Source organism: Daphnia magna, unplaced genomic scaffold, assembly GCF_020631705.1.
Source record: "Daphnia magna isolate NIES unplaced genomic scaffold, ASM2063170v1.1 Dm_contigs112, whole genome shotgun sequence".
NCBI classification, from domain to species: Eukaryota; Metazoa; Arthropoda; class Branchiopoda; order Diplostraca; family Daphniidae; genus Daphnia; species Daphnia magna.
The window spans coordinates 88,966-109,572 of NW_025533126.1; the positions used below are offsets into that span (position 1 = coordinate 88,966).

At 40.4% G+C, this 20,607-nt stretch overlaps 4 protein-coding genes across 4 annotated transcripts; 1 reads left to right on the forward strand and 3 right to left on the reverse strand.

Annotated features, from left to right (window-relative positions):
- Positions 1-5,250: 5,250 nt before the first annotated feature.
- Positions 5,251-7,083, reverse strand: LOC116933946 (ATP-dependent DNA helicase pif1-like). Its single transcript, XM_032941604.2, has one exon. The coding sequence runs from the start codon at positions 7,081-7,083 to the stop codon at positions 5,251-5,253; it is 1,833 nt and encodes a 610-aa protein (XP_032797495.2).
- A 1,248-nt stretch (positions 7,084-8,331) lies between these two features.
- Positions 8,332-10,463, reverse strand: LOC123466650. Its single transcript, XM_045166868.1, has 3 exons — positions 9,688-10,463; positions 8,907-9,600; positions 8,332-8,825 (listed from the first exon to the last, which is right to left on the reverse strand). The coding sequence occupies exons 1-3, from the start codon at positions 10,366-10,368 to the stop codon at positions 8,332-8,334; spliced, it is 1,869 nt and encodes a 622-aa protein (XP_045022803.1). The 5' UTR covers positions 10,369-10,463.
- A 1,341-nt stretch (positions 10,464-11,804) lies between these two features.
- LOC123466651 (cilia- and flagella-associated protein 251-like) lies at positions 11,805-12,428 on the forward strand. The gene has a single exon (XM_045166869.1). It carries the CDS (start codon positions 11,805-11,807, stop codon positions 12,426-12,428), a length of 624 nt encoding a protein of 207 aa, XP_045022804.1.
- A 2,382-nt stretch (positions 12,429-14,810) lies between these two features.
- LOC116930488 lies at positions 14,811-19,265 on the reverse strand. Its single transcript, XM_045166870.1, has 5 exons — positions 19,174-19,265; positions 15,877-16,176; positions 15,558-15,769; positions 15,019-15,216; positions 14,811-14,947 (listed from the first exon to the last, which is right to left on the reverse strand). The coding sequence occupies exons 1-5, from the start codon at positions 19,263-19,265 to the stop codon at positions 14,811-14,813; spliced, it is 939 nt and encodes a 312-aa protein (XP_045022805.1).
- Between the last annotated feature and the right edge of the window lie 1,342 nt (positions 19,266-20,607).

The window sequence follows — 20,607 nt, forward strand, 5'->3', positions numbered from 1 at the left end:
CCAGTGCACCTTCGCCAAACCCATTCAAATCTAGTGGTTGAGTTGCGACCACTTTCCTCGATCGGGGTGGGACCCAGCATCCATTCTGGACTACTAGTTTCGGTGCTTCCTCCGTCATCTCTTCCACCGGTGCTCCCATGGCAGTGTCTCCAATGAAGATCTCCGGTAGCGCCCCAATTTTCATCCGCGTTCCAAGTTTTTCCAACATGTCCTTCCCCAGAAGTAAGTCGATGTCGCCGTCCAGAACCAAAGCCTCCCCCTCAACGGTCATCCTCCCATCTGATACTGACAGCATTGCGGCTCCTCCCGGTTGAATCTCCTTGCCGTCAACTGATACTAGACGATTTGCGCGCCATGGTGTCACTGTTATCCCTAGTTCTCTTACTAATTTGGGCGAACACACGGACACTCCCGCCCCTGTATCTATCACGGCAGCCACCCGTTTTCCCCAGCACCACACATCCAGTACTACCATCCTCTGGATGTCGATTTTCAGAATTGGCCATGCTACTACCTCCGGGACTACATGCTGTGTCCCTACTAGACCAATTACTTGCCTACCCTCTCCAGCGAATCGCACCTGCCGTTGCTGTTGTGGTGCCCCTCCTTCTCGCTGGGAGCTCGGGCAGTCACGACGTATGTGTCCTATCCCTTCACACCCGTAGCATACGACCTGTCCGTCCGGCGTCCGACCCCTCAGGCCTCCCTGACCGTATGTTCTTGTTGGACACTCTCTCCCGATGTGTCCCTCCGTCTTACATCTGCTGCAGATAGGTTCCCCATCCGAAGTCCATTTCAGTATCGATCGGTTATCCGACCGATACTGTTGACTCTCCGCTCTTTCTCCTTGCTGTTCGGCTGCCCCTGATGCGTTCCTCAATGCAACGGCTCCCATCAGTCCCTCTAGCAATTTTTCTAATCGATCCATTCTCTCATTTCCCGCCGTTGGTGTTTGTTTTCCGACCACGCCCATCGCCCATTCCTCGTGTCTTGCTCGGGAAGTCATTTCCTGATACCGCTTAATTTCTTGAAGGAATTCGTCACATGAGTTGGGTTTCAAACTCCAGAGTTTCTCTAGTAAACTTGGCTTGAGTCCTCTCCATAGATGCGCCAATCTCGTAGCTTCGGACATATTCGGGTCTACTCTGCGGCATAAATCCAGGATGTCGTAAAAATACTCGATCGTGGATTCTTCGATTCCTTGTTTGCGTTCTCTCAGTTTCGCTTCATTGAATCGATTCTGATTGACTGGCTTGAATTGCTCCAACAGCTGTGTTTTAACTCCTGGTACAATTGGCGGTCCTGCATCATCCTCCCATTCGGCTGCTAGTTGTCCCGCGGCCTCTTTGTATGAGTACCACTTCTGTGCTGCCCCGGACAGCGACAGCTCCACGTGGTCGCGAAGTTCTTCATCTCCCCATCGATTATATCTCCCGATTCTTTCGTATCGATGCATCCACTGCACGACGTCTTCCCCGTCCTTCCCCCGAAGGTGGGTGGGGATTGGAATTTTATCTGTGCGGCCATCGCGTGCCTTGCGCCCACTTGCTGTTGAGCTGCTCTGAATCCCCGGATGTAGCTACTGATATTCGACGATCTTCTTCTCAAATCCGTGAAATCCCACTCTGGCTGCTCTTCTCCGTGTTCTCCCGATCCTTCTTCCTCTTCGGCGTCCTCCCACCGCTCAGTTTCCTCCTCACTGAATGTGAGATGATACTCCTGCCGAACGGATGCCGGTCGCTGCTCCTGTTGGGGTTCGTTAGCCCCGTCCTCTATTTCTCCTCGCTCTTCCGTTCCGCTTTCCCTCAACGGTCGACTGCGCGTCCTCGCCCGCCCCTGGGATGCACTCCCGATCTCGGGTATACCCCAACTACCCCGTGCCACGAACCGTCCCCGAGCGTCTCGGATTCTCTCCCCGCTCCTTACGTCCTCCTCTCCTATCATCTACTTCCTGCAATCCTCGCACCGCTGTTTCTTGCCGAACTCTTCGGCTCCCGGTTCACTTCTCCGCTTCTTGCCGTACTCTTCGGCTCACGGTCACTTCTCCGATTCTTGCCGACCACTTCGGCTCACGGTTTACGCTATCCACTTTCCCTCAATGTACCCGTCTGCCCCGCCTTGAACCTTTTCACCGTTTTCCCCCCGGCGTCTCTCCTTCGTTATGCTTCCCCCGATTGCCCTACGGTCGGAGCCGTGACCCCGTACCCCAACAATTTAAGGTGCTAAAACCAGTTGGGTCGTCGACTCTCAGGGGTCCCTGACAGCCACCGCCTCCGTAGCACAGAATCGAACAGAAACACAACCACAAAAGAGACTTACCGGAGGTTCTGCATCTCCACCATGTAACAGTATGTTGTATTGCCGGTTCACAAGACTAAGACTGGGGGCTTGATACACGACAACGGGGGACTATATATGGGGGGGGGAACACTGACGTCACACGTCCGGTAGCATTCCATACCGGATCACATAACGTGGTCATTGACCACGTGACAATATCTTTTGGTGAGGAGATGGTTCAGATAAATCAAGATTTACATTTGAGACAGATACAGAAGCAAGATTATCAGAGGTGGGCAAAAAGGGTTCAGATCCGTGACGGACAGTACTCTTTATTGAATTACTTAAAATTTTAGGCTTAGCACCCGTATACAATGACATTGTGGATAAGTTCAGAAGCACCAGATAAGCACCAGAAGTAAAGGGACCATGGATTTACTCATTCTTCCCTTTACGGAATAATTAAATTAAAAGGTGGTTTAAATAAATAAGAAGGAAACGGCTGATCCACAATTAAAGTGTATTGGCTACTAAGTCTCGTTTACAGACATAAGTAAATAGGGGTGTGACATACAAATTCGAACAGTTGAGTAATGATGAGGGAAGGGTCCAGTTCACAGAATTAACTTAACTGAACTGACTGGTACCTGAAACTGAGTCTCAGAGCTCGGCAGGAGCTGCAAGGTGCTCAAGAGGAACTAACGGAACTAATGAACTAAACAGAACTAACAGAACTAACTATGAGAGGAAAGTCACGGCCTTTTATATGGAAAGATGCGGCCGTGACCCGAATAAGAGAAACAATAAGGAAAGAAGGCTCCGTGCAAAAGTACCCCCAACTCGAGTTGACAGTTCTGTCAACTCACTTAAGTCGAATTTTAGGGAGGTTAAAGGGTACCCATACGCTAGGGTGAGTCACGGAGGGGTTGGAAGAATTATAGTTTAAAGTCGTGAGATTTACGGGAAAAAGCGTGAGTTTGAGGAATAAATTAGTGTTTAATAGTCCTGTGTTAAAGCCACCCCCGAACTGTGGTGACAGTTCGCACAGGTCACTTAACTAGGGTTTAAGTGAATAATTAGTAAAAATATCTCTATATCTACGGTTATTTATATATTGTGATCTTAATCTAAAAAAGGGTTGAATGTTCTGGCGCGTGCGGTGCAGGTGCAGGAATATTCTAGGCGTTGGAACAGGTAAGAAGATGTTCTAGAAGTTTCCGGCTAGACTAGGGTGCTTCCGTGTTAGTCGGCTGCGGTAAGAATATGTCTTTTGGTGATGCAGGTGTCTTTTGGGAAGTCGATGAAAAATATTTCCGTTATGTTGCTGCTTGTAGTATTATGGTGCGTTCAAATGAAGACTGTGTGAAGCGGGATGTGGGGGAGATAAAGTGAAGAAGCCATGCTTGTAGAAGGGGAATTCTGTTACACTTATAACAAATGATGCTTTCTTAATTGAATGCAGCAATCACTGTTTTCTCAAGCATGTACACTTGACCAAGACAAACATCATTAGCATCGAAATTGACCTCTAATTTTAGTTTCCCGACGAAGACGGGATTCGAACCCACGCGTGCAATGCACAATGGATTAGCAGTCCATCACCTTAACCACTTTTTAAAAAAATAAAATTACCTTTTGTTATCTCTTAATATTCATGCCATAACATAAAATTTAAACAAAACAAAATAGGAACATATTTGTTTTCCTCGGATGCAGACGGTATTAAGGAAAAGAAAAGGAAATTTGGCAATGTCGGTCTCGTCACAACAATGACAAACTAAAATAAACAAATGGGAAGGATCTTGTGGTGTGTTAGTACAAATAAACAAAAATAAACAAAAGAAATTGACATTTGGGAAAGAGAATACAATAAAAAAAATAAAAACAAAGGTTTTACATATTGGAACAGAAAAATATATACAAAAAATAATAATAAACAAAATTAAACTAAAATTATGACTTAAAAGAAAAAGAATAGCAGGATCTTACTAGTGGGGACAAAGTCTTTTCCATAAGCTCTCTACTTCTTCTTTAAGTATCGTTCACATGACAGCTCTTTTCTGCGTATTGCGTATAACGTATTACGTTCTTCGTTTATATTTTTCCTACGTAAATTTCATTTCGTTTTTTACGAACCAAAATTTACGTTAAAATCTTTGTAGTCTGTTCACACTACAGTACTCTGCACTTACGTAAGTCGGTATTTAACGTTAATTCAAACTTTCACTTTCTACTCATAGATGTAGTGTTTGTAAATTTTAGTACTTGTTAATAAATATCAACATCAACTTCAACAGATATCAGTGAACAATGACATGATGCGTGATTCATCCGATGAAGAAGTTTCTTATTATTTCAATAATGACGATCAAAAAAAGGAACAAATTCTTCGTCAAAACACCTTGGAAATGTAGCGTTGGAAGGACAAGGCTGCGTGTTTGTTGTACTTATTTTTAAAACGTCGTCGTAGGAGGTTGTTAGCAAATAATCTTCGACCTGTTTGTAGGTTTACTATTGATTACCAGTTCAAACATCACTACAAACATTCTGAAAGCCTCTTATTACTAATTTATAGGTAGACTAGTAACTTCAGCCCGGTCGAAACCGGGGAACTTGGGTCTAGCAAAATTTGAATCATTGTTTTCACTTTTTTTTAAAGCAAATGAATGTAAGTGAAAGTCAGTTTCGAATGTAAAGAACAAAAATGATAGATGATGTTATACTGAATATATTCCCATACTAAGATAGGAAAATGCGCGCTAATTACTGCATGGTAACCTATCCTATCCTAACCTAACCTAACCTATTTTTTGAGCAACCTTTGCTGTACGAAACTTATTATTTCACAGTTTAGCGCACTTGGGAACTGCCCCCAAGGCCATGCCCGTGCTCCTTATTGGTCCGTAGACCGAGGCGGAAGTTAGTTCCTCTTTTTTCTCCGTATTTCTTTTCACTTGGGCAGTGATTTCTTTAAGTTGATGAAAGAACTTCTTTATACACAATATTATGTGTGAAAACCTTTTCCCGGTCTTGTACTGTTGTAGATTTGTTGAGCATTTTGCCTTGTTTTGCACCTTCTATGCAAACGACTTTGACTCCTTCTCTTGAAGTCGCTCTGGAAAAGGCAACGTACAATTGTCCATGGCTGAAAACAGGTTCTTGAAGAAGAATGCCAACACGATGGAACGTCTGACCTTGTGATTTGTTTATGGTTACGGCAAAGGCGAGAAGCACTGGGAATTGCAGTCTATTTAAGGTGAACGGCAGATCTGAATCTGTTGGAGACATGTTCATTCTTGGAATGAACACACAAAGTCCTTTATTTTTTCCAGAAGAAATTGCTGCAACGATAACGTTTTGACGGAGCTGTTTGATGACTAATCTTGTTCCGTTGCATAGTCCTCGTCTTGAGTCTATATTCTTCAGAAGCATTATTATGGCACCAACTTTGAGTTTTAACGTATGAGGTGGAATTCCAGATATTTTCAACGTGTTGAGGAATTCTGTTGGGAAATTAGCAACTTCTTCCTCATCACCTGTGATTGTGTCTATGCTCTTATGAACACACTGCTCACCAGGCATGTTTTTGATTATTGCATTGTTTATCTTCAAACATTCATCATTCTTGGGGCATAATATCGCACGGGAATTAACTTCTTCAGAGATATCTTGATCCAATAGATGCTTTGGATCACCGAACACGTGATGAATTAAAGCATTGATTCTTTGATCTTGGTCATCTCCGGTGATATTCAAAGACTTAGCATATTCTTCGGTAATCAGGAAGTCAGGAGGGATTTCAACGACATCTGAACTCAAATTTGCTGTTGTTGGTAACGTCCCATTTCCCAGTTCAATCAGCCAATTTGCGTACTCTTGACTTCCCGCCGTGGTGCGCATGTTTTCTGTTAAACGAAGGTGACGAAAGGTGGACCAACTGTCGCAGTTTTTAATGGTAGCTTCAACTACCTTAACCTGATTTCCATGTTTGACTACTGGCAAACATTGTCTAAAGTCTCCCCCGAGGAGAAGGACTTTAATTCCATAAGGCTTGTTATTCTTAGTCACTTTTTCAGTGACGTGCTTAATCGCATTGAGAGCGTGGTTGGTCATAACAGTAGCTTCGTCCTCGATGATTAGTGCGGCACCCCTTATCAATTTCGCCGAGAAGTGGTGTTCTTCTATTTTCGATCTGGTTGTTTCTGTGATGGGCGGATAAATTTTAAACTGAGAATGATAAGTGGCTCCATCAATCAACAGTGTTGAAGCGATTGCAGTTGAAGCGACAGCAATGATCTTTTTTCCTTCACCCTGAAGAACGTTGATTAGAGTATTGTAGAGAAATGTTTTCCCTGTTCCACCAAGACCATCTAAGAAGAATTGACGTGATTGAGGAGAGTTTTCATCATTGATTGCGGTCATTTTTTGATCAAATGCCGCTCGTTGACCAACATTTAATTTAGCCATCATCATTTCCCCTCTCAATTTCTTTTGTCTTTGGACATTCTCATCATTTTCTTCAATTTCAGCGGAAATAAGTCTATCAATTAGTTGGAAATCAGGTATGGGTAGTTCAAAATCTTCATATTTTTCACCATTTTGCACTATCTTATCTTGAATCCATTTTAACGCTAGATTTTTGGCCACTTCTTCTCCATGGCCATTTCTTTGGTAGTCTTCAGTGAGATGCTGTAGGTTGTTATTAAAAAGAAGTTGCGCGTTCGTCGGACGACAGTGGCAACATATGTCGACAAAAAGTTGTCTTAACTGCACTGGCATTTCAAAGGCAGCGGCTTCTTCCATTACTTTTTCCCAAGCACTGTCATCAGCGAGAAGATTTCTTGCTATGGCCGCTTGCTTGAATGTGGGATACAAAACGTTGTCGACTGTTCGAAGATATTCAAAACTTGTTGCTCCTTTTACCTCAAGCAAAAGCAAGCGAAGACTGTGTCTTTCTACTTGTTTCACCCCAACAGAATAAATTCTGCCGATAACATTTATTCTCTTCTTTCTTGGCTTCCATTTACGTTGGTTGTTATGGAAGCAGAAATGATTCGGAATTTCGCGATAGTAGTACTGTCTTGCCGATTCGTGATCCTGGTTTAATTTAAACCAAGCTATCAAAGTAGTTAATTTTGAAGCTGCATTTAACACTGCTCGATCTTCAAATCCTGCTTGGAAGTAAACAGGTTGTTCTTGAGGAAGATGAACAGCCAATCGACTTACGGCGTGAGATCGGTAACAAAGTGGGTACTTAAAAAGTCGCCAGCATGTTTCTGGAGCGCTCACGTATCTTGTGTCCAAAAACTGCTTAATTTCATCCCACACTATTTCCTGTTGACCTTGTTGATTTTCAGCTCTGCTAATTTGAATATTTGCGCAATCATGTCCTTTGTATATATATTTAAATATATACTTGACACTTGTAATAGACGCGCAAAACTCTAAATTGATGTGAGAATTGTATTTCAGAGAGAGATAAGCATTAAAAGGAACAACCCAGCTGTTATCAACTCGAGGAGAGTTTGGCTTGTCGTTTAGAGGATACGAAATACCGGTGTCTCGTCTTCTGTAGGTTGGATATCCATTGGAATTAATGACTGTTGATGGTGAAAAAGGTTTTGGAAACGATTTCGTGCATTTACTACCGTCCATGCAGGGTGAGTTTGGATTAATGGTACCACACGGACCATGAATCATGTTGCTCATGATTATTTTGTGAAGTTCTGGGTGTGTTTCTGGATCCGGAATTTCAGCTGAAATTGTCTTGTCGATTTCAGATTCAGTTGTAGGAACGTCATGTTGATCAATCCATATCAACATATGGCAATGGGGTAGGCCTCGCTTTTGATATTCAATTACGTGAATTCTTGCAACAACAACCCCTAAAATTTGTTTTTCTTGAATATCTTTGATGAGTTCTTTTAATTTAAGTTGATAGACTCTTGCGACAACGTCAGGTCTGTTGGCTGCTACTTGATAGCTCTCGATGCTCTCCGTAATCTCTTGCCACTTTGGATTACAGGTAAATGTGAGGAAATAAGTCGGCTTTCAAAATCTACTGCAAATAGCCATTGCATCTTGATATCCTTGTTTCATCGCTCTTGGACTACCTATGAAAGACGAAGGTAAAATCACAGGTGTCCCTACAGTAATGTTGTCTCTTTCAGCTCGCGTCGTAATATAGTCCATAAGACCATTATACTGTGCGACGTGCAGATCCTTTTGATGCGTTTGAATGTAATGGATCCTGTTCGCCTCAACTTTCACGTACGCATCAACAACATATTGTTGAAACAGCGGTCCTCCGTATAAAACCGCATTAAAAATCCCTTTACGTATCGAGAGTTGACTACTATAAAACTCACACTGAGTTATTCTGGAACGCGGTCCTCTTCGGTTGACGTCATAGATTGGTACTGGAACATCAGGATCAATGTCGACTTCTGTTTCAAATTCTGGTTCCGGTACAATTTCAGTTCGCATCTGGTCTTCTTCGTCGTTTAAGTCTGCGATTCTAGATTCTTCAGCCAATAATTCTTGTTCTTCATCATGATCATGGGAAACATTATCTTGGTCTTCATTTAGATTTCTTCGTTTTTAATTTTGATCCCATCCATTGTCACCATTCGGAAAAAGCAATGGGTACGTCATGGGATCGCACATGGGTTTTTGAGTATCAATCCTAATGAAAACTTTTCCTCTCCGTGGAATTAATAGATGCCCTCGGACATCCCTGTTTTCAGGGGGTGCTCCATCAATGCTTTTAAACACAACCGCAATTTCTTCTCCTGCAGGGCTATTGTATCTTCTTTCATCCTGTGTTCTTCGATCGTTATGAATAACCATCGAAATCACTAACGGAGCCCTACCTTCAACTGCTGCTTGACGGTCCTCTTCCATAGCCACTTGACGCATGTTTTTGTACATGACAGCATATGGATTAACACGACGAATGAGAGCATCTAGTTGTTCCATGAGAGCACTATCACAGCTTCTGTTTGCTGGATTATTTAATCGTTGTTCGTTCGCTTGAGCAGAATCCAGGAAATATAGTTGCGCGTACTTGAGAGCGGGAGGAACGGATGTTTCTTCATCATAGAATTGAACAGCAGTTGTATTGTGGTAAAGTTGCCCATGAATCTTGTAACAATATGGTCCTCTTCCTCGTAGATTGTCAATGGATGCTCCCAGTGATGCAAATGCGAGAGCATTGTTGTACTTTCGGGCATCTTTGATGAAAATTGCAGATTTAGGATGGCAGTTGGTAAATAACATTTGAAGCAATTCTGGGCATTCCTTAGGAGGAGGGAGAATCACCTTTCCTTTAGAACAACAAAGATTAAATTTCTTGCCACTTGCCATTTCGCCTTTGAAATGAATTGCTCCGCAGAATTAACAACTCACGTCCATTTTCCCGCATGAATAAATCTTAATTTTACTTTCATCTAAGATTGGCTTCGGAGCTAATTGATGAGTCTTCTTCACCTTTGTTTGCCGATTTTGCTCCAAAAATTCTTGTCGGTGACGTTGCTCTTCTTCTGTTTCGACTGGAACAATATCTGCATGTTCTTGAGCATACTTTGCTCGTCGTAAATCTTCAGTTTCTTGATCACATTGTGTCCAATCAACGCTTTCCAAACCATCCAAGAAAATTTCTGGTCCATCGTTTTCAGTTGCCGTAGATTGCTCTTCATTCGCTTCACTCGTTAATTCCGCCACCTCCTGTGTTTCTTCAATAAGACGAATTCCGTGATGAATTTCTTCTACGCTTCTTCTTGCGTGGTTTGCTTCAACTTCATTTGCTGCACGTCGATTCTGGTGGTAGTCTTTGTCAATTCTGCGTCTTTCTTCTCTCATTTCGGGAATTTCCTGTTGACGTACTTTACGTTGTCGTTTAGCCTGTTCACCCTGATTTTGGATAACTTCTTCTTGGGTTCTTGTACGTTTCCTTTCGGCGTAACGTTCCCTGCCAGCTCGCAATCTCAATTCCTTCGCTTCCGTTTTTTCTTCCTTTCTTTTCGCTCTTAGTTCTGCATTTTTTTTTGCTTTCTCTTCATCAGTTAGTTGATTTCGTTTTGGGGGCATTTTGAGGGTCAAACACTATTAAATTCCTTAATTAAATGACTTAATAACTAACACGCATGCTCCGGGTGGAACAACAACCGACCACTATATCTGTATCCCACCACAGTTAGCCTATCGGTGATGATAGTCCTTTGCAAGATGGGTGGGGGAAGGATAGGGTTCAGGAATACTTACTTGAAATAAAAAGTCCTGATAATCCGGGATGTGATATTAGACTCGATGGCGAAGAGGCGAAAGCGTCCTTCAATGGGGGTATGGTTGGTAACCCAATGGCAATTTGGTTGTGAATCCGGGAATGGTACTAAAAAAAAATTAGACCCATTGTTTGATTTTTAAATATTAAATAAGTATAAGTAATTGTAGTAATACAACAAATGCTACTGACAGCCAAGATAATGAGAACGGAAATAAAAAAAAACCCATTTCCTAAATTGTCTCAAATTTAGGACAATACCAAAATTTTAGAAAGCGTAAACCCTTCTGAAAAAATCATTAATATGATGGCACTCCAAATAAAGTTTCTGGGAACGTATTCTTTTCAATTATTAAAGATACCCATCAATTGTCATTGGAAGGACTGCGAAGGAGATTTGTAAGGGAAACATTCAAGTTTCCTATATTTTCTACTGCGAATAAGAAATTTGGTGAAATCCTTAAGTTTCCTTCAATTTCTTCTTCGCAGTCTTGTTCGCAGTCTTTCCACTGACAATTGATAGGTACCTCTAAATTTTGAAAAGAATACGTTCCCAGAAACTTTATTTGTAGTGCAATCATGTTAATGATTTTATTAAAAGTGTTTACGCTTTCACAAATTTTGATAAATTCCAAATCTGAGATACCATAAGGAAATGAGTGCTTATCTCTGACTACACATAAAAAAATTCTGGGAAAATAATTTACGGCATGTAAATAGAAAAATTACCTTTCTGTTTGCGGGGAAAAAACTGCCAAGACCAAATAGTATTTAAAAATACTGTTTAAATTGAAAAATTGAACCGCGCAAATGAAAACTTTATCTTCTGTCATGCAACGTCAGAGTAGAAGTGTATTCTGCTATCAAATTAATCTTTCAATTTATATGCGACATCTGTTGAGCAGTTTGGAATCCCTCTAATGGCGAAAAGTGCGTATTGTAGTCCGTAAGCCAAGAAAATAGTAAAAATAAAATAATTAAAAAATCTTTATTTGCCATGAATATGGTTATCAATCATAGATTCCATTTTTAAATTTATTTTTAAGAGAATAGAAAATTTTCAACTGCGCGAGGGGACTGGCAAAGATAACAATGAGGTCGTGGATGGCGTAAATCCAGATGGCTCTGATGCATCACCAGAACCATCTGGATTAGCGCCATCTTCGTTCTTCGACCTCATTGTCTTCTTTGCTTGTCCCATCGCGTAGTTAGAAATTTTTCTTCTCCTAAAACAAATTTAAACATGGAAACTGATTCAGATCTCGATGAAACAATGCTTTCCCAAATAGATTTTGACGATCTGGAAGTTTTAGATGAAGTAGGCGAGGGCGATTCCATTTTACAATTAATTAAAGAGAAAGAAGATGTTGAAAAAGCAAGTGAAGGAGAGTCAAGCAAGAATCAGAAAGAAAGTTTAGATGTAAGAACGGAAACAGAAAAGGCAAAGGGAAGTGTTGAAAAAGTTGAAGAAGAATGGGAGAGAACAGTAAGATTTACAGATGACAGAAAAGTTGTTAAGAACAAAGAAGGTGAAGAGAAAAGCAAAGAAGAAGTAGAATTATTTGAAAAGTTGCAAGCATGTAAAAGAAAGAGAATGGATGATTATGAAGAAGAAATTAAAATTGCGAAGGAGCTATTCAGGGTGCAAGAAAAGGGAAAAGAGGCGGCAAGAGCAGAAAAACTTCAAAAGCAGAAAGAAGAAGAAGAACGGAAGAAAAAATTTCAGCCAGAAGAAAAGGCGCGCATTGCGTATCAAGAGGTTCTTCTCATGCACCAACAATCTGAACATCTCGTCATTGTCGCAAATGAAGGCAGGGCTGCTGCTTCGGTAGCTTCAACAGCAGCGTTTAATTACTTGGAAAAGTAAGTTCAATTTAATGTTACCTCATGTATTATTTGTAGACTGTATTATTAGAAAGACTGCGAACAACCCTGAACTCCTTCTTTGCAGTCCTTCCACTTATTTTTTTGGGAAGTTGGCCTGCGTACTGAAAATTTGGAAAATCCTTCTTCGCAGTCCTTCCACTTATTTTTTTGGGAAGTTGGCCTGCGTACTGAAAATTTTGAAAATTCTTTAACCGTTCTCTAGTACACTAAGAAAGAAATTAAGAAAAAAAAACAGAAATTTAGACTAATGATTATGTATTTTTATTAGAGTTACTCAGCATGAAAAAAACTTATCTAAAAATGCTACTTACCTGAAAAAGGAGTGGAGTTATCGCCAAGCAGAGCGGGTGAGGTTGGAGAATTCCGAAAAAAATCATGCATCAAAAATCGCCAATGAAAAGAAGAATCCGGAATAATGTATTTATGTATGGAAGTTTTCTGGCTAATCAGTAAATACATTATTTTCTTCAGAAATTGAAGCGAATTTCGAAATTTGAACATGGTGTAATTTTTTATTTGACTGGTACATGGCATATAAAATGTTTAATAATTTGGTTGGTAGATGGCGTTCAGAGTTATTTGCGTTGAGAAATTCCCCCTTTTTTTGGTGATGGAAAAATAGCCGCTGGCAGTTTTCACCCCTTTCCAGAGCGGCTGGACTGACCAATCACAGCGTGCTCTCGTTGTGACAGACACAGGCTCCTCCCAAAAAAGCTTGTTCTTTTATTATATATGGATTATGGACAAGGTTTCTTAATTAAGAACCTGAATGAGAGAAACATTCTTTGTATACTACTATTCTACTTGCAGAGAAGAGTTTGGTAGACGGCTTCACCTTCAGGAACATTACTCGTTTGTCACCAACCTTGTTTAACAAATTGCTGTGCATGGTAGGCCCTTCATTGTTCAAAAAAGACACCAACATGAGACGTTCTATCCCAGTCTGTAAAATTAGAATTTTAGAAATCATTAAACTTCAAATGTTAAGTAAATATTCAATTAATAAAATAGAGCAACGATTGGCATTGACTCTGAGATTCCTAGCATCAGGAGACTGTATGCGATCTCTTTCATATTCCTTACGGATAGGACATTCTACCGTTTTTGAAATAATGAACGAAACATGTAGAATAATGTACGAGATCCTTGCTCCTACCTATTTGCAATTGCCAGATACAAATATGTCGAAACAAATATCAAATGACTTTTCCAAAATTTGGAACTTCCCAAATTGTGTTGGGGCTGGAGATGGAAAACACTTCGCCATGCAATGCCCTAACAACGGTGGCTCCAACTAGTATAACTACAAAGGGTTTCAAAGCATGGTGATGTTTGCCGTTTGCGATTCTAATTACTGTTTTATTGCTGTTGACATTGGGGCTTATGGCAGAGAGGGCGATGCGAGCATATTTGCATCATCACAATTTGCGAAATACTAGGATAACGGTTGTTTGGGTATTCCAGGACCATCAACACTTGTTTACTCAGATAGCTTATCCCCTTACGTCTTTGTAATGGTAATGTTTTATAGTGTTACGTGATTATTTTAATACTCTACACTGACAAATATGTTTGTCTGTTTCCTAGGATGATGCATTTCCATTGAAAAAAAAAACATTATGACGCCATATCCCGGCCGAAGCACAGGATCATTAACGAAAGAAGAACTAATATTCAATTGCAGGTAGAATTCAATAAAATTTTTTATCTTTCAACCTTATTAGCTGGTAAGATAGGACAGACACATCACTTCCCAAGACATGTTCTTTAGGTTGTCTCGTGCAAGAAGAACTATTGAAAATGCTTTCGGAATTGTCACCAACCAATTGCACATTTTCCGCAAACCGATGATTGGAAGCCCTAAAAATGTTAAAAATTCATAAAGGCCGGTGTTGTCTTGCACAATATACTGATTCGCGAAGACAGCCGCTTCTACTTGGATAACCAAAAACTACCGGATCATTTTGATGTAAATGGAGTTTTAATTGAAGGTGCCTGGAGGACGAACAATACAATGACATCAATGTTCGGTAAATAATATTAAGAAAAGCAAGGTATAAAACAATTAATCTTTCTATTAGGTCTGTATGAAGTGACTTGCGGCCAGGAAAAGGAATGAACTATCCAACTGTCGCCAAAAACATTCGCGATCAGTTTAAAAAATATTTTTCGAATAAAGATGCAGTGCCATGGCAGAGGATCATTGTCGAAGATGCAGGCAAAATTTCTGAGGAGGAAAGTTAATGAATATTAACTACGAATAGTTGCTCGAAATGATTTGTATTGCCGTGATCATTGATGTTTGTAATAACGATGAGCAACGTAATAAAATCAGTTTGTTTCATTGTAATCTCGAGAATGTTTAAGATTGATTTATCCTATCTTCTTCCTTCATCTTCCTCTTTGACTTTTCCTTCTCTTTCTTCCCTGCTTCATATAACAATTGTTCCACTTTGAATCGCATTTCGTCCTTTATGCTGTTACTCTTGATCTTAGCAACTATAAAGGAAAAGATTGATGGGTTATTAATTAAACTTGTACGTTAATTGAGAATTGCATAGCACTTATACCTTTATCGGCGAAAACTTTGCAATAATTTCTCCACTGCTTCGTCACTGCGTCAAGTTCTTCTGTTTTCTCTATCATAGTATGATTTGGTTTATCATTAATCAACTGCGACACCAGCGATGAAATATTTTTTTCCGCTTTAGACTCTTCTAATTTCCGTTTGCGCTGTATACGGCTATCAGGATAACTTGGAAGAGCATCTACAGGGGAAATGAAATGATGTAACTACATATCATTTACAAACTTAGTAAAAATCTCACTATACCAGATGATGAAGTTGAAGGAGTGGGTGTCGATGTTTTTGGAAAGGCTTGAGGTCGACTTTCGGTTAATGTCTTTGAGTCAATAATAGTAGTAGGTTTGGCAGCTTTCTGGCTTTGACTTGAAGAAATGGAATTCAGTTTTTTTTGCTGTCAGTACATTTTTCGTACACGATCTATTCATGAAATCTGTATAGAATCGTAATTGGAATTTACATTAAACAGGGTAAATTAAAAAAAGAAAACGATGTAAATGAAAACATTGCTACACACATGTGTACCTGAAATTGGTAGAGAATCTTCGCTGTTAACAAGGGATTTGTTGTCTAGAGTTAGTGACTGTGTATCGTTTACTGATACGAATGACACGTCATTCCAATAGAGTACATTGTCTTTGTCAGTATTTCGATATTCTTCATTCTCCATTTGATCCACACCACGTTCTTGAACTAAATCAATATGTCGTACCTTTGCTGAAGAAAGATTGGTAAACCTGCTGTAAGGTAAAAGATAATATTGCTGTAGGTGTGCCTTGTTAATTAAATAAATAATTGTAACAATTTTTACGCTCTCTGTTTTATGTGTTCGTCCAGAAAAGACATTGTGTGGTACAAGTCCCATTGCGGAAGTTGGTGCCTTGAGTCTTTTGTGGGAGTCCCTGTTGGATCCTCGATGTTGGACACCTTTCTAACTCTTCTGAATTTATCTACAAGCTGTGTCCACTGAGTGGTCACATCTTCCACAGTGCAATTTTCAAAAAGGTGTGAAATCTCCAACTTGGCGTTTGTTTTCACTGTTATGTTTTTGTAGGATTTGGAGTTTGTGTCATAGAGACACGGGTATTTCTTGACTTCTTCTATTAAAGGTTCACGTTCTATCTCATACCATTTTATTGAAGACCTGAAATGTATTTCCAGCACATTATTTCATCAGAACAATGGGTTTTGAACATAACAATGCGATTTGAACCAACAGAACCAAAATTGTTACTTGTTTCTTTTCTTTGGTGACTTCTTTTTGGGCGAGTTGAAGTTTTTTTACGGGGACTGTTTGTTAACACTTGGAGGAGACATAATAATTCAGTAAACAACTATCCAGAAAAGAATATCAGAATTTTAAAATTTAAATCACAGAAGTCAACACTGGCGAAATTTAAATTATAAGAACAGACTATAAACAGCAGTAATACTTCAAAAAATAAGAAAAGAATGAAGACAAGCGTATTATATTTTGACTACGTAGTGCGTAGAACGTTCAAAAATCTTATGTAAAAACGAGATCAATCTCATTTTTACGTAGTTACGTTTTGACTTCGTTTTCACTCCGTTTTGAGTTTACGAATTACGTACTACGTAAAGCGTTGTGTGTGAACACTTTGCCGTTTCGACAAAACGCAATTCATAACGCCAAAACGCAATACGTAGTACATAAAACTGTACGTAAGACTGTCGTGTGAACGTACCTTTACGTGGGATTCGTTGGTTATTCCTCGCCTTCCAGGTGGTGAAGACGTAGGCAGCCAGAAGAGTAAATGTTTGCCGGAGATTACCAATTGGCCCAAAATGGCCACGAATCAGATCTTTTTTGGACGACTTGCAACCCTTTTGACGCATGATTCCTTCCAACCAGCTCCAAACCGTGAGGCGCCCAGGACACTGGAATATCAGATGATCTTCGGTTTCGGGATGTGGATGACAATTAGCGCAAGTATCATCCTTGGCTGGATCTAACCGATGGCATATGGTCCTGGTAGGAAAAAGTGGAAACGTGAAAAAGTGGTTGAACAGGAACATGGTCTCTCTGATGTTACTTGGAAGAGCTGCAGTCTCCTTCCAGATACGTGGCCAATCCAGATTAGACCTCAACATCTCCAGCTTTCTCATTGTGGTCACCTCCAGGATTTAATAGTTATATGTTTTCCGGTGTACCATTGGATTCCCCTGCACCAGTATGGACGAGGCGAATAGTTTTAAAATTTTATGCAGGGGTTCCTGAAAGTAAAAGGGCCTCTTCATGACTGCTACGGGTACGGTGTTGTCTTTGTAGATTGGTTATAAGGTTCGGAGAGGGAAGGACATCCAATAACGAAGCAGAGAGCTTTCCGGACTGCTGGGGCCTGTTAGAACTTTATACATGGGGCACAAGAAAAGGGAACGGTAAAAAAGTGTGTATTGACCATTCCCAGTCCCCCTTGGCTGACAGTACGGTATATTAAAGTTTTTTTCGGCCTCTCTACTTTTCCCATCCATAGGAATTTCATGACAGCCTTTGAAATCTAGTCAGCTATATTTTGCTTACAAGGTCATACTTGCGCAATATACACAGTTCTGGAGAAAGCCTTCGACTTGAGGTAAATCACTCCCTGGTAAAGCTTGAAACGTCGACAGGCATTGTCTCCCAGAATACCAATTAGAGGGCCGAATGCATCATTCCAGACCCTACCAGCTGTCTCTACTATGGAGTGAGAAAATTCAAATCCTAACAGGGACAATGTTGGTGCGTGCAATAGGGGGCATCCCTGGCGAATCGATTGAATATCACAAATCATCCCAGCAACGTTCGATCCGTTGAGGATTGACATTCCTGTTACAGAATACATAGTCTGTAACCAAAGGACGAAAGTGGTGGGAAAGCCCATGACACCCAGAATCCTCCAGAGGACCTCCCTGTTAACCAGGTCGTAGGCCTTTTTAAAATCAACTCCAACAATGGCAGCGCTCATACCCCGAATCGACGAGTTGGAAGAGTCATGGCATCCCCGGTCATCAGCGAATTGAATGACATCTCTATAATGACTTAAGTTATAAAAAATCAGTCTACCAGGTACCTCACCTTTTTGATGAGGCGCTATATTAGATGACAATGTCTGCCTCAATCGTCTCGCTAAAACAGATGCCATGACTTTGTAGTCACAATTCAAAAGAGAAATTGACCGAAAATTAGAAATTCCACAAGGCCCTGAAGACTTTGGAATAAGCCTGATCGCCATTTGGCTCTGCGAAGACGTCAGAGTTTCCCTTTCAAGGATATGATTAAACATATTCAAGAAATGGGGTGCGATCACGTCCCAAAATTCTACGTAAAACTCGCAAGGAATACCATCGGTGCTAGGGGACTTGTTGAACTTCATTGCTGTTATGGCAGCTCTAATCTCAAGAAACGAAATTGGTACCGTTAGGTTTGGGGTTGGCTTAAAGCAATCTCTCAAGGAATTCAGTCTCTGCAAGTGTTTCAGGAGAAGGATGATTTTTAAAAATTTTAGTAAAATGTGAAACAATCTCTGCTGAAATGTCCTCTTTGGTGGATAAGCAAGTGCCATTAGATGCAATGATCTTATCAATGCGACACTTACGGTAGTTAATTCTGGCTCTATTTACATGAAAAATACCTGCTATTTCTACCTCTGGGCCCTCGAAGCAGCATGAACGAATCCCATACCCTTTAAGTGTGCTGTCCTCCCAAGACTTTGAGAATTTCCTCAACTGGTGAAAGGCAACCCAATCAAATGTGTCTGCTTCGGCCATCTCCTGAATGCAAGCCTGATAGAAAAACTTGGTTTCTCTTATTAGTCTTGTTCTTTGCCTCGAATAATCTATTGAAATGCGCTTGATACCTGGTTTCAGGACACTCTCCCACCGATTTGCTACATTGCTTTCCCTAAGATGATGATGAGCAGATTCCAGAATGAAACTAGTTACATATTTCTGATAACCTTCTTCTGAAAATATTTATGTATTTAGTTTCCACAATCCGGCAGAGGATCTGCTATGATTCAGGAGATCGAGATAGCAAGTAAGTGTTGACTGTACTGACTGATGGTCACTAATCGATAAAGACTGTAAACAAATATTTAAAAAATTATCCCCAAAAGATCGACTAGCATAAATCCTATCCAACCTAGAAGAACCGGAATGGTAATGGAAAGTGTGACCTGGTTCACTATGATTAAGCTTTTTCCAGATGTCTACCAGATCGAGACCAGTAACCATCTCCTTTAAAGCAAAGCTAACGATACTACTGGGGATAGGGACTGGGTATTTGCCCTATCTTGGATGTCGTCAATTCAGTTAAAATCGCCAATCAACACGAAGGGCAGTCGAGTGGTAACTTAGTAGGCAGGAACGGTTTGTCGAAGAAAAGTGTTTCCCTCGTTTTCAGACTGTTTACCAGACGGAGAATAGATATTAATAAACGTTAAAAATTTTACGTCGATAGAGATAAGCCTTTCGTCAGGTTCAAGAAGCAATCGAGAATATCCAAAACCATGCTTAATAAGAATGGATGTTCAGTTTTTGTTGGGACCGACATTTGCTAGCAAGTGGACAGCTTTGAATAATTGGGCAAGAATGAAAGGCTACCTCTTGAAGTCCCACGATATCTAGATTACCGTCCCTGCAGAAATTTTAAAGAATTTTACGTCGCTCGACTGAACTACTACCTCTAATGTTGATAGAAGCGATTTTTAGTCTTTAAGTCATTTATTTGGTTTTATGAGTTGGAAAATGCCTGAGGTAGGTTTAGAATTCTTTGCCGTCAAAGTAGGATTGAAGCGTTTGTTTCCTGGTACCGTGGGAATTCTTAGGGGGTCCTTTGTTTTGTCAGGTTCCATGATCTCAATTTCCGCCATGTCGGGTTCCATCGATTCCTTGATAATTGTCATTGGTTCTTCGTCTTGTTTCTCTGTGTCAGGGGCTTTCATTTGGGATTTCTTAATTGGTTTCGAAGGGTTATCTTTAGAAGGTACAGTCAAGAAACTGGTAAGAGTGTCCATGGTTTCAGTTTCAAAATTTTGAGTCCCTCCTGAGGGTGAATCTTACAATTCACCCTCCAAAAGTACCTTGGAAACCATGGAATGTTAAGCTAAGGGAATTACTACGGGATTCTGTATAATGTTCTCTTTTTTTTAGTCATTTTGGGAACAGGTTTTTGGACAATGGTGGGTTCCTGGTTTCGTTTTAATGTCGGGCAATTGTAGCTAAAGTGGGTCTTATCATCGTCACAAAGTCTGCAAGTAGGCTTTTGTCCGTCATGGGGCTTGGTTCCACACATCACCGAGTTATTTCTGTTTAGACTCAGACTGTTGTTGTGTCAGGAACGTGATTCAGATGTATTGATGGCAACCTAGTTATTTTTGAAACTAGGTATTACTATTACTTTTTACCGAGTTTTCGAAAAAAAGTAGGTAATACTATTACTAAATACCTAGTTTTATAAAATTACTAGGTAAAGTAGTGGCCGAAAAACTAGGTACTAGGTAATAGTAAAAAGTAGCGGCAAGAAAACTAGGTAGTAATAAAAAACTAGGTAGTAATTTAAAACTAGGTAACCTAG

Bases quoted from the DNA above. Each gene is read 5' to 3' on its own strand.
- LOC116933946 (XM_032941604.2), bottom strand. From the start codon at position 7,083: ATGGAAGAAGCCGCTGCCTTTGAAATGCCAGTGCAGTTAAGACAACTT.
- LOC123466650 (XM_045166868.1), bottom strand. From the start codon at position 10,368: ATGCCCCCAAAACGAAATCAACTAACTGATGAAGAGAAAGCAAAAAAA. The intron at 9,601-9,687 runs GTGAGTTGTTAA...TCTAAAGGAAAG, and splicing joins ATTCATGCGGGAAAATGGAC to GTGATTCTCCCTCCTCCTAA. The intron at 8,826-8,906 runs GTGACAATGGAT...ATCATGATGAAG, and splicing joins CCCATTGCTTTTTCCGAATG to AACAAGAATTATTGGCTGAA.
- LOC123466651 (XM_045166869.1), top strand. From the start codon at position 11,805: ATGGAAACTGATTCAGATCTCGATGAAACAATGCTTTCCCAAATAGAT.
- LOC116930488 (XM_045166870.1), bottom strand. From the start codon at position 19,265: ATGGTTACTGGTCTCGATCTGGTAGACATCTGGAAAAAGCTTAATCAT. The intron at 15,770-15,876 runs GTCTTTTCTGGA...ACCTTACAGCAG, and splicing joins TGGGACTTGTACCACACAAT to GTTTACCAATCTTTCTTCAG. The intron at 14,948-15,018 runs GTATAAGTGCTA...TTTCCTTTATAG, and splicing joins CAAAGTTTTCGCCGATAAAG to TTGCTAAGATCAAGAGTAAC.